The sequence below is a fragment of the Pleuronectes platessa genome, chromosome 6 (genome assembly GCF_947347685.1).
Source record: "Pleuronectes platessa chromosome 6, fPlePla1.1, whole genome shotgun sequence".
NCBI lineage: Eukaryota > Metazoa > Chordata > Actinopteri > Pleuronectiformes > Pleuronectidae > Pleuronectes > Pleuronectes platessa.
In genome coordinates, this window is record NC_070631.1 from 24,439,683 (window position 1) to 24,452,654 (window position 12,972).

Below are 12,972 nucleotides of genomic sequence, written 5' to 3' on the forward strand. Positions count from 1 at the left end.
TTGGGAACATATCCTGGGTCTGTTGACTCGCTAGTAGTAGAGGCCACTGAGGGGCTATAGCAGACTGGTCAGAGGTGAGGGTGCAGAGAGCTCAGACTGGAGCAGCAGTTCAGTGAGGGACAGTCTGCGGTGGTGCCATGGACCCCCCCCCCCCCCCTGAAGATCCGAGGTATTACCACCAAATCGATGAGCAATCTAACCTGTCCCCTCTGCTGATTGCACAGGGACACAGATCATCTGTGGAGACACCTGAAGATGTGAGATCCTATCTGGGGTTGAGAGGATCTACCAGAGAGAGCATGGGATGAACCTCCTGATGCTTACAGCTGAAGAGGATTTAGAGATCATGGGGCAAGGTGTAGTAGCAGGGGTTCAGGTTTTGATTTAAAAAATATTTAAAAGAAACGTTTTCAATTTGTCATGTAGACTGCTGGACACTGATTTGAAATCAAATCCATAACACAAATAGATTCTTATGATTGTCTCAAATTTATCAAAGCACGATGAATAATTAGACAAGTGTTGTTTTTTTCTCCTTGCGTCCTGCCTTGTATATGTTTGTTCTTAAAAACACACTAACTGAACTCACGCTAACCCGCCTGAACTCGGTTTTGATGTACAACTTCTCTGAACCTCATCCCCTCCACTTCGCGCACACCCACGCCCCTCTTCCGCATCCACTGCCGGAACGGTCTCAGCAGCGCCCGCCTGAGCTCCGCGGTCTTCAGCACGTACACCAGCGGGTTGATGCAAGGCGGCACGATGAGCATGACCAGCAGGGACATGTGGAGCCTGGCCGCCGTGGTCGAGGGGGTCAACATCGTGCTGCTGGCGCCCTGGTCTTGAGAGGACAGCGCCACCATAGCCACGGTGCCCTCCACCTCCCACACCGCGTCCGAGGTGATCTTTATGAGCAGCGGCAGCAGCTGCAGGAACAGCATGCCGCAGTGGAACAGCACGGTTTTACGCGCCGTGGTGTTGACCGTGTTGAACGGGATCACTGCGTTGCGCGCAGCCCGGTACATCCTCCAGTAAGAGAAGGCGTAGACGAACAGGCACAGCAGCAGAGTGCAGGAGCCCACGAGTTTGCGAAAAACTGCTGAGGCGCGGGGGAATCCCATGTGCTGCTCCACCACGTCCGGCTCGCACAGAAGCCCCTTGGTGGCCCGTTCGGTCTTGTGCCCTTGGCCCGTGTGCAGCAGCACCATGGTGACGGTGCTGATGGAGATGGAGAAGACCCAGATGAGGCTCAGGGTGTGCCGCAGACGCACCTCAGTGACGATGACCAGGTAGTGGATGGCGTGGCACACGTACAAGTAGCGCTCCAGCGCCATGCAGGTGATGGTGACGAGGCTGGAGAAAATGCTGGCGGTTCCTGTGAAGTACTGCACGTAACACCAGGTGCTGAACTCCATCGTCCGGCGCTGGACTAACGAGTGGATGACCGCCGGGCTGATGCTGACAGTCTGCATGAGGTCGCTCAGAATCAGGTTCTTGAGGAAAGCACAGCGCGGCTCCCAGTACAGGTCCTCGGACCGCCCGATCCCGAACAGAGCGACCCCGTTAACCAGAAACGAGAAGATGGTCAGCAGCACTAAGATGCATATCAGCACTGGAATCGCGTCTCCGTTGGGTATTATGGACAGAAAGAGGCAGCCAGCCGAGTCCAGCTGGCCGGTTACGCGCGGCTCAGTTCGGTTCTCCTCGTTGAACCAGTCGCACTGCTCGGTGAGGTTGTGTGCCTCCGTGCTCGTCATCATATATATAATTTTGATGGAAAATAGTCTGCGCTCGTCTTATCATCCTCCTCCTCGGCATAAGCGTTGTGCGCGCCTCTGGTCCGTGGCCTCCAGCTTCTCCATCTACTCTGACCTGGCAGCCCCCCCACTCACACACACCACATACAAACACTTTGTGACAACCTCCACATTGTGAGCGCAGCCTCCAGGTGTTGAGTACGTGGAAGTATTGCTCCATAAAGCGCTTTTGCGCACCACAGCCTCTGTACGACTGGTGCTAAACACTGTTCAGCTGAGAAAGATTACACTCTGCGTGTTGGAGACATAACGTCCAAAGATCAATATTGTTTCCTTCACTTTTTTCCCTCATCAGTTATGACACGTTTTTGATCATCTGCAGAGATAGAAAATAAAGATAAGAATAACAATCGACATTTAATAAGATACAAAATGGAAATAGCCTACTGCATACAATATTAGGCTGTTTTTAAATGTGCAATATAAAGATAAAAGTTGTTTACAGTGGTGTAATTGTGCAATGATCTATAACAAATACAAGCTGGTTAAATGGAATTAAGATAAACAGTTTTACTTGGGAATTTTATTGAGATTCTGAATCTGCATTATCCCTCATTAAAGATAAAGAAGATGGGAGTACACCTTTTTTTCCTTTACCGTGAAATCAAATATTTAGATTAATGTATAAAACAACAATAGATACATCTATGAGATCCTTTCAGTTAAAAATCCTCAATAATTTTACAAACAAGGAAAAAATTTAATATTTGAAGTGTTTTAGAGTCAGATAAATGTTGTCTTCTTTTTACACAATTGAAGTCAAATGTACCTTTATTTTGGTATTGCTATGTTGTGTTTGCTTTTTGGAGGGTGAATTTTCTAATCGAATTTTCAATGAGACTCCTTCATTGTTATATTAGGTGATGTTAAAGAAAAAAGTAGTTATATAAGCTTATTTTGCTAGGAAAAATATTTTTATTTTTTAAAGCTGGTTTAAATGTCCACTGATTTAAAAAGGGTGTTGGACGCCATTATATTCCCAAAGAATGTATTGCAAATACAAATGGTGATGTTGACAAATATTTTAAGCGATTTATTACAATTGAAGACTGGTAAAAATGTAGTATTCAATGTAAAACCCACTTATTTATATTTTATTTCTTTATCATTTTTGTAGTTATTCAGTTATTTCTCTACCCTTGTGTATGTCACATGTCTGGTGGGTTGGTGGACCTGATCTTATTTGCTGTAGCAATGTATGCACAGCTTGTCTTCTTCCTTTGAGATCTTCAAGTCTCAAGACATTTGACATTTAGGGCACCAGTAACACTAATGCCTGATGAATCTACACTGGAGCCAATACTGATGTTACAACATGTGTTTAGATAACCCAAAGACTTTCGCTGTGACTCGATTACTTGAAAACACAAAGACAGGGTGTGACATGTGACAGCAAATTCTGTCTTCAGGAGACTTTACGGTGAAATGATATCACTTCAGTTATTATATTTATTGATCCGCGGGAGAAAGATCCATGTGATGTGCTGGTGCAAGTATAGTGAATAAATGAATGAATAAAAAAATGATGAAGGAATTAAGATATAAATACAAATTCATACAGTTCCAGAATGCTGTGCTTACATTTTTCAACAGCCGTTCAACTGTAATCTTTTGATCTGAACTGAATTAAATACATTTTAATTTTAGTTCATTCATTTGTTGCCATGGATTTTGTAAAGAACTTTGTAACCTCGATTAGATAAGTGTTCAACAAATAAAGTTATTATTATTCTTAGAATTATTACTTGTACAGACCCTCAGATTGAACAGACGTACATCTCTGAGTAGAAGTTTTTTTTGTTATTTTTAGTACAAACTGAAAATAATGTTGGATACTTCTTTATCTTCTTGCTAATAGCTGAAGTGGACCTGTTTGTCTATAAAACATTAATAATAATTTACATGTATGCCTTGAATGAGTCTCATCAATGGAAAGGATAAAATGAAAGGAGTTGAGCAAATGTATGCCCTTGAAATGCATTTTCATATTACTAAATGGATTTTTTTCAGTGGTGGCACTATTATTATTGTTATAGTGAATAATAGTGTTCATTGGATGATATTGTAGGGTTACACTAGAAATAGTGTATATGTGGACAAGGGTAAGAGATTCTAGGTAAGTGGACTTGAGTATCAGTAATGAGAATTATTCAACAGGATTTCTTTAAATAGACTTGTATTTGAACACAAACTGCAGTTCAAGTTTGTTGGACAGTGACAATACAGCATAAATTTCCCCCCAAATAATTAATAGAAATAAATCAAATTAAAAGAGTTTGCACATAAAATTCACTTCAAAGTCCATAAGTCCAGTCTTAAATGTCAAGTTTGTGGATTGTTCGTTGGGACCAAATCCGTCTTTGTACATGGTCTGTCTTACCACACAGTGGAGTGAAGAACGTGGAAGTCAAAACTTTCTCTCAAAGATCTTTAGGTTGGCTCACCATCTAGTTAACTGGATCTTCGATTTCCTCTCTGGCACCGGAGAATTCTTTTCATCACCAAAAACCTGACCTATATACAGGTCACAATGTATATGAAATGTCATCCTCACACAGTCATCTCTTGACCATATTTGCTAACATTAACAATTGCTCACATATCAATACAGCCTCCATTTCAAGTTATGGCCTATAATTGGCTCTCTTGTACAACAAAATATAATTATTTTAGTTCATAACTCAACCCTAATTAAATTGGAATACTGTAACGTTCAAGTATTAATATCAAAACAGAATCACATTGACTTAAGGCATTCTTTCATACCAAGGGGCAACATCCTTGGCTGAGCGATGAGGCAAATACAGAAGTGTAAAAAGCTGCAGTTCACTGGGTGGCCACTAGTGGCTGGCTCCAAGAAGGAGTCAATTCCCATTGACTCTCATGTTAAAAAGCCCGACTTTAGAGCAGAATAAAACCTGTTTACTGCCTGGTTCAAAAAACGGTTTTAGTATCAATCACGAGGTTCTTCCTTCATGACAACTCTGAGGGGGGTGAATTTTTTTCTAACTCACTCATTTCAACAATATAGAGGTTTGAGATTATGAGTAATTATCACGCGACGTCACAGTCAGCGCGACGACTGCAGCTCCTAGCCTGATGCCTGCTCGGCTTCACCTGAGCTAATCCCCGTCAGTGAACACCACCTGAGTCTGTATCCAGGGTTTCACTCACATATCGGATGAATAATACGGTTTGATGTTCGGCTTGTTCTCTTGATGGACAAGTTAAAGACGTCTGCGCTCCTGTTTATGTGGTAAGTAAAGTTTAGTATTTTATTTATGTGATAGTAGTGATTCGCAGGTATGGGTGCCTCTGTACCTGGCTAGTTAGCTTAGCTCCGCTAGCCCGCAGGCAAGATACCAGCAGTAATGGCGATGTTAACGGGACCGTACAGGAGTTATTACCGACACACACCGACATGAACCGACATGAGCCGGTCCACCCAGCAGAGAGAAGCATTAGAATGAATCTTTTAAACTGAGACAGGCGACTGTGTGTGTCAAAATATCTAATGTTATGTAAAGTTGTTTCACTCGACAACTCATTTGACTTGACTAAGCTACACAGATTCTTATTCTGCAGAAACAGATTTACTGTGATCATCTGAAACCTGAGTATTTAAAGTCACATCTGCATTTGAAGAGCAGCTGTTTAAAGTAGCATTACGTCTCCTGAAGCTCTTTATTCAGAGTATTGGTGTCGATGTGTTGTAACGTGTTACAGTGAAAACTAAACTTGTCTGCCACCTTCAGTTTTTACATCATTAATCTTAGGCAGACTTAAATTAATTATTGTGCTAAATAAGTGGACATGCAGAATTAAAACCAAATTTGGTCACATATAGATAAATTATAGGAAGTGCTACTTTAATAGAATAGACAGTCACATAGAGAACCTGGGGCTGATGTCCACCACCTATTTTCTAAGCTGAAATGATTATGATCTGATGAACTTTGAAGTAATGAAATTTTATTTTTACCATGGAAAAGTCTGTTAAGGAGTTAAGCTGGCACATTGTATGACTTTACATATCTGTGTATTTGTGTTAAATGTTCTTCTAGGATGTCCAACGTGAGACACAACTGGAATCCAACCAGACTGAACACTGAAAGTCATCACTTCAACACTGACTCCAGGTACAGACCTGTTTTCATTACTTACAAACAATCAAAGCAAAGTATTGCACCTAATACATAATGTATTAAATAATATATGCAATATTTTAATGTGGAAGAACTCCATACTGTACATTCATTGTCTTGGTAGTGCACAGTTTAATCCAAAAGCATATTTAAATACATAGTTGAATATCCACAGAAAATAAGGATACAAACTTTGTTCATAAGTAACACTTCCTCTACAATGATGTAATACTTTTATGTTTCCTGTAATTTCATTAGGGACGGACGAGCCTGAAAAGCTGACCGTGTTCTGTCTCTTATGGCAAAGAAGAAAAAATTAACACTGGGTTCTTATCAAAAGTGTATCAAATCAGATAATCAGATGGTAAAAGATAAACATTGTTCTAAGTGTACATTTTTTTACCAGCCATTATGAATATTGAAATTAACTCTATTATCCATGACACCTAGCAATGACTGCCAACTCTAAACAGTTGCAGGTCAACTTTAGTTAAGTGAGGAAAAGTTAAGTTGTGCAAATGAAGCTGGTACAGGTCTTCCTCATGTTGAACAGCCTGAAGCTGGTGCAGTGCTTCATCTAATGAAAATAAGAAACTCACTATAAAATAATGTTTTGTGTTTCGTATGTTCCAGCAAAGACTGGTTCTTAAAGTGTACTCTGTGTTCAGCAGGTGGAAGCACAGATGTCAGGCAGAACCGATGTACTAGGCTCTGGGTTTGTACCCTCATGGTTAAATGTACATATTGTAACTCGCTTTGGATAAAAGTACTGAAAGAAATAAAACCTTATACAAATATATAAAAAGTCTTTCTACGTCATCTGTAATATTCAAGGTGATAATCTCCCACAGAGCTGTTGATAACAGTCCACATCAAGTCTCTCCACTTCCCTCAATGTGAAAACATAATTATATGCTTAATATGAGAACTGTTTACAACACTGGTGTGTGGAGATTATAATCATATCTAAACTGTCTAGCCTAAATTCCATGACAGGCTAAATAAATGAGATGGCAATAGTAATGGTGGTTATACCAGCCTGTATCAGCACATTTGTGAAACTTAGTTTCTATCACATGCAACTTAAACATGTAGCGTATTGATATTAACTTATTAAAATAAAAAATCAAGTCACAACCATACACATGACTCTGTAGTTAACTTGCCTCAATCTGTTCATTAGACGTCTTAAATAAACTGTAACTTTGATAACCACTTGAGGCATGTAAGCACATGATTATGATGATAGATAAAGCAATAGGTTTTGTTGTTGTGTAGTTTCAAGGTTACTTACCTCTAGTTCATGGTAAAGATTCCCGACCATCCGTAACCAACAACAACGCAGCGCTAGCCGGTTAGCACCGGCGGGTAGCATGTCGCAGGTAGCCTAGCTCCCTAGCCTGAGCTAACCAGGAAACATTGAGCTCTGCGGGCGTGGCTCAGCTGTCAGTCTTCACTCACACTCCTGCTCCTTGACCATGTACTGGTTAGCCAGGAACTAGGAGGAGTCAGCACCGGCAAGATGGCGCCGGGTGAACGCCTACTACTAGCCTCATTTTAACTCTGCAGAAACCAACCGGTGACGTCACAGACCGTCGTCCATTTATATATACAGTCTATGATTCATACGCATATTATCAGTTCTTTTTTGTTCTATGCCAGGCACATAATAGCTACATGCTAACACTGAAGTGCAATGAGTAGAAATTCCAAAGCTATTGGGCAAAAAGTAAATGAACATGGAGCAGTGCTTTAAATCTGCCCTAATAACCCATATAAACAACAAAGCTAGCCAGGTAGCCTTTTGATATTCACAATTAACAATAGACGATTAACATACAAAGATCCGAGGCGACAGAACTATTTCCCCTTATCTCACATGCTAACGCTATTAGCATATCACCGCTCCGTGTTCTCCTGTAAATCTCCTCTTAATCAGTAACAGAAGATGTCTTACTACTCACCGGTGAATCATTAGAATCCCTGCATCTCTTCAACAGCTCAGCAGGGTTACCTCACACATCGACACGGAATATCAGATAAGGATTTTAACAAAGCAGGGAGTCCTCCAGATTGACAGGATGCAGACAGGTTAAATAAAACTCGACACAGAGTAGATTAGGAAGATGGCTGGTACCTTCCCCTACTGGCTAGCAAATGTAGCAGCAGGTCACCCAATGGGCCACTATAATGTTATATAAACGGTACGTTCTCTCTCTCTCTCAATGTATTTTCACTGCTTTTCCAATGTGGGCTACGTCTCCCCCCCCCCCCCCCCCCAAACTCATGCTACTCCCGTTGCATGGCAGTGGTTGGGCAGTTACTGCTTGGTGGGACTGCACAGGGTGGAACGGAGGGGGCATATTCTCACGTTATAATACTTTACTGGGAAGGGGGAACTTAGATTCATTTTGCCTCTGAAGTCACATATGTGAGCCTGTTGGTGGTGCTAGAGGAAAAGTCAGGTGAAGTCGCCATTAGGTAAAGTCTGGAAACAATGAATAGACTAAATGTTGGCCCGGTCAAATTTAGGGGCTGCGGAGCCACACCACTAGATCACAGTGGCTGTAAACTGTAATCTGATCTGTAATCAAATCTGTAACCGGTTATCAAATCGTTTTTTCTGCCTTCCCCATTGTCATCAATATAAATTGTAATTAAAACATGATTCAAATTGAAACATATAATAGTTTCTAAACAAATATAAGCATTCTCCTCTCATTCTGTGGAAAACACGTCTGCAAACACCTGTGTTTTATGTAACGGGATCAATTCTTAATAAAGTTTTTTAATTTTAGCAGTGTTATTTCCCCCGTTCGGATATTTTAATTTACCTGGCAGGACGGTGATACCTGACACCGTAGCTCTCTCTCTCTCTCTCTCTTTCTCTCTCTCTCTCTCTCTCTCTCTCTCTCTCTCTCTCTCTCTCTCCCTCCACTGCCGGTCCTGTGTGTGTGAGTAAGTGCAGCGTGGCTGCAGCAGGTGCGGACGCAAATTGTTTGTTGCGAGCCAGCGTACAGCTGTGTGCGTGTGTGTGTGGGTGAGACGGTATCAGCGTCGGCATAAATGCGCGCTGTAATCTTCAGTCAGAATAATACTATAATTGTCGTCAGGACAATAAGGAACGGCGTGGGTCCCTGCGTTATTTTAATGAATTAAAGGGCTGCCTCCAGCAGAATATTTACGGTCACTGTTTTTTCCAACATTTAGATTTCATTTAGTTTATTTGGCCTTGTTTAGATTTAGTTTCTAGCTGATTAATTGGTTTCTTTGTTTTGTTTTATTTTATTTGGTTCTACGGCAATGTGCAATCTGGTCGACTGGTACTGTGCATCCGGCTTTAAGGACTTGAATATTGATGAGTAATTGGCTCCAAAAACGATATGCCCTTTTCTGTCATTTTTTTGTCTTATATTGCTTGCAGTGTTTCTCAAAGTGTGCTGTGTTTTGTTTTAATGCATGATATTTTAGCGTTGTAAAATTGGGTCTGGAGCCTTTAATTTATCTCTCTTACTATTTGTATCAAGTCCAGGCCAGTACTTCAACCTTTGCACTTGTCACTGTGCTGTTTGATCAGTCTTTTTAACCCCTTACTGCCTGAATTAATTTCCAATTATAGAAAAAAAATATTATTTGTGTTTTTGGCTGTCATACAGATGCTAAATTAAGAGGAGATTGTTAATTTCAATATAGCATTTACAGTAGATATAAAATTAAGGTATGAGGCAAATTAGCGACATTAGGCATAATAGGGCATAACCTTAATTTACCAAATTTTCCAGTCTCTGGTATGTAGATTGATGCTGCTTTTGATTGAAATTGAATAAAAACATATGTTTCTGTACAATCATTGCTCTTCCATCATCATAGTATTTAAAATACAGCTTATTAACTCAAAATAACTTTGCTGCACAGTCCCAAGGGGCTAGTATGTATTGTCCACTTCGACCACTAGATGGCAGCAGAGTGCTTACAATACCTTCCTTGGTATGTGTAGTATTTGCACCATCAGGCACAATCGTCACCACGGCGGCGTTAAGACCGGAATGGGGTTTGAGGCAAATTCGCGGCATCCGTCTACAAGGGGTTAAATCATTTACACGAATTAAATAAATTGTATATTTCTGATATCTCAGCCTCCCGTCCTGTTTTATTCTGGATATATGTGTTGAACCAAATTGACATTCACTGTCACTCTAAGTGCTTTCTCATCACTACATTTACAACAATACTGCAAATAATACGATACTAATATAAAGTGTTTCATTAACACATCTCTGACGCATTCTCAACACAAATACAAAATTCCAAGGCCTCATTAATATGGTATTTGTTTGTGTGTGTTTTTTTTACATAAGGTGTAAATAGATTGTTGTAGAGGACAAGGAGAGGGGGCGGCTAGAAGCGACAGTGAGGAAGGAAGAAGGGCACAGAGGTAAAAGCGGAGCAAAACAGGGATCAGGATAAAGGGATACGGGTGCAGTGGGGGAGGAGTGATGGCATACCTCCGGCCTTATACAGGGTGTGTTTGCCTGGAGGCTTTGGCTGCCCCCCCCAGGAATGGCCCGGAATAGTGTGGCGGAAGAGAAGAAGGTGGAAGAAGGGGAAGAAAGATAGAAACTCTGAAAAGGACCAATAAAGTCAAGAAGCATTTTCCTCATTGCTGTTTGCTCTTCTTCTTTAAACCAAAATTCTGTCTCACCATTCTGCGCCTATTTGTGTCCCCCAACTAGGGTGCCTCTGAAAAATCTTGAGCTGGGCAGAGCATCAGCTGGTGCTGTCAGTCAGGCAGCACACAGGCACTCTATGAAGGAGGTGACATAAGTCGAACGGCATGGAGGCTGAACGCGCTGTGGCCCTTGGGGGGAGGCATGGGTGACGACTGAGAGGGGTGAGAGGAGGTTAAGAGGGAAAGAGGAGACGGGTGGGGATCAAAACTTAGAGAACAGTAGGAGGGTGATAAAAAAGAGGAGTGTTGTCTGAAAGAGCAAGGATGGAAGTGAAGAAAGGGTGTGTTGGGTGCTTGAGACTGTCCTTTTTCATCACTCTGAGCACGCCGATGCTATACGATAGGCACACTGGCTGGTCTTTATCGTCCTTTTCTTTAGAAGGAATTATAGTTCCCAACAACATACGTCTATTGATCTGTACACTTTTGATTTCTCGGTCCATCCATTTGGTCTTCCATTTGTTCATCCATCCCTCTCTCATGGATGTGAAATCTCAGGAGCACTGACATTTTTTTTTTAAAGTTGGAACAAAGTTTCACTTTCCCGCAGAAGCATTAAAGTATCGAGTGAAGAGTTTAGATTATGGTGGTCAAAGGTCGAGATCTCTGGGATTTCAATACGTTTATAGACATCTTGAACAAGATAATTTTTTCAAATTTGGCACAGAAGATCACTTGGACTCATTTGAACTTATTATAGTTTGATGGCTAAGTGTAATAGTGTGATTTAAGCAAACATCACTTAGATTCCTGGATGAACGGATTGGAATTTGGTCGTCAAAGGTCACTGCGACAAATAAAAATATGTTTTAACTCAAGAATTCATAAGCTTATCATGACACATTTAAGACACACGCTTACAAATGATGAAGTGATGACAGTCATAGTTCCACTTCACTGTGACATCTTTATCCAAATCAGAAACACCTCTGGCCACTTTAAATGAGTTCACACTAACATGTTAAACGCCTTGTGAGTTCAATTTAATTTAATTTGTGTTGCACCAAATCCTAAAATGCATTCTCATCAAGCTGAGCTCAAGCTGAGCTCCCGCGCTGAGATAGTAGAGCTTCAGAAGACACAAAGAAATGTATGTTCTGTCATGTTTATTTTTACGAATAAAACCGCACCCACCTATCCACATGTATGTTGTACACTGAGATTGTGATGCAGTTAAATCAGCCTGGATTTGCTAGTAAAATTCTAGTAAAAATGTATAACTGTGCAACGTGGTCTCATGAAACATTTCGCAAGATATCGTACTAAAAGTTCTGTCAAAATTTTCGTACATAACCCTAACCCTAACCTCCGCAGCGCTCTGATAAAGCAAGATGGCGGAGATGGCTGTATTCCTTGTGGGAAACGCTATATTTTGGCAAAGTTTCTTATTAAAAATGTGTTTTGATGATATCTATGTCGAGATATGTGTGTTTCAGTTTCAATATTTTCATTCATGGTTAAAAAAACAAATGCTAAACCCTATTTTCACAACCCTATTCTCAACCAGGAAGAATCATACAGAGAACTACAAATTGAATGGCGTTCCTGTACGTGTGTGTGTTCCCATCTTTTGTAGTTCTAATGTGTTTTCACTAATATGTGAGATTGCGACCGGGAACTTTGCATGCTTCTTTATGGTTTTTTGGTGTGAGAAAAACACCTGTTTAGTCAGATTTAGTTTTTCTTACTGATAAAACGGTCAAATCTATTTTTTCCAAGGTTTTTCCCTACTCAGTGGCGCTACCCATAGTTTTGCATTGGGCTATGGTAGATGAGTTCAAGACCTTTCCAAAACAGTTCATACCATGTCTGTTGCATATGTAGTTTCCATCCTGTAAGCCATCAAAACTGACTCAGGTGCAAGGTTCAAAGGTCATCCCTGAGGAGCAGGAGTCATCCACAATTTTCCCAATGACATAATTTTACTCCCGAAGTCAAGACCTTTACGAAAATGTCCTTAATTTTGTTCTACGACAAAGTTTACATTTCATCCTGCTCCAAACACAGGCCATCTCAGGTGTACTTTCTCAGACCCCATTGAGGTGGATCAAATCTGTCAAATCTGTTTTAAGTGGTATTTAATGGCCAGATATGGTCAAAATATGTTTGTTTGCTTTGTACACAATCATATGTTTCACTTTTGACCAAGTTAGAGACAGCTTTGTTCATTAACAATCCAATTTCTCATAACCCAGTCTGAGACTGTTTGCCCTCCTCCCCTCTGGGAGGCGCTACCATATTTATGGGCGCTACAGGGTCCTCCGTTCCTGGACCAGCAGGT

At 41.0% G+C, this 12,972-nt stretch overlaps 1 protein-coding gene across 1 annotated transcript; it reads right to left on the reverse strand.

The window, feature by feature from the left end:
- Nucleotides 1–590: 590 nt before the first annotated feature.
- Nucleotides 591–1,757, reverse strand: LOC128442301 (olfactory receptor 14I1). The gene has a single exon (XM_053424696.1). It carries the CDS (start codon nt 1,755–1,757, stop codon nt 591–593), a length of 1,167 nt encoding a protein of 388 aa, XP_053280671.1.
- Nucleotides 1,758–12,972: the final 11,215 nt, after the last annotated feature.

Coding starts and splice junctions, on each gene's coding strand:
- LOC128442301 (XM_053424696.1), bottom strand. CDS start 1,757: ATGACGAGCACGGAGGCACACAACCTCACCGAGCAGTGCGACTGGTTC.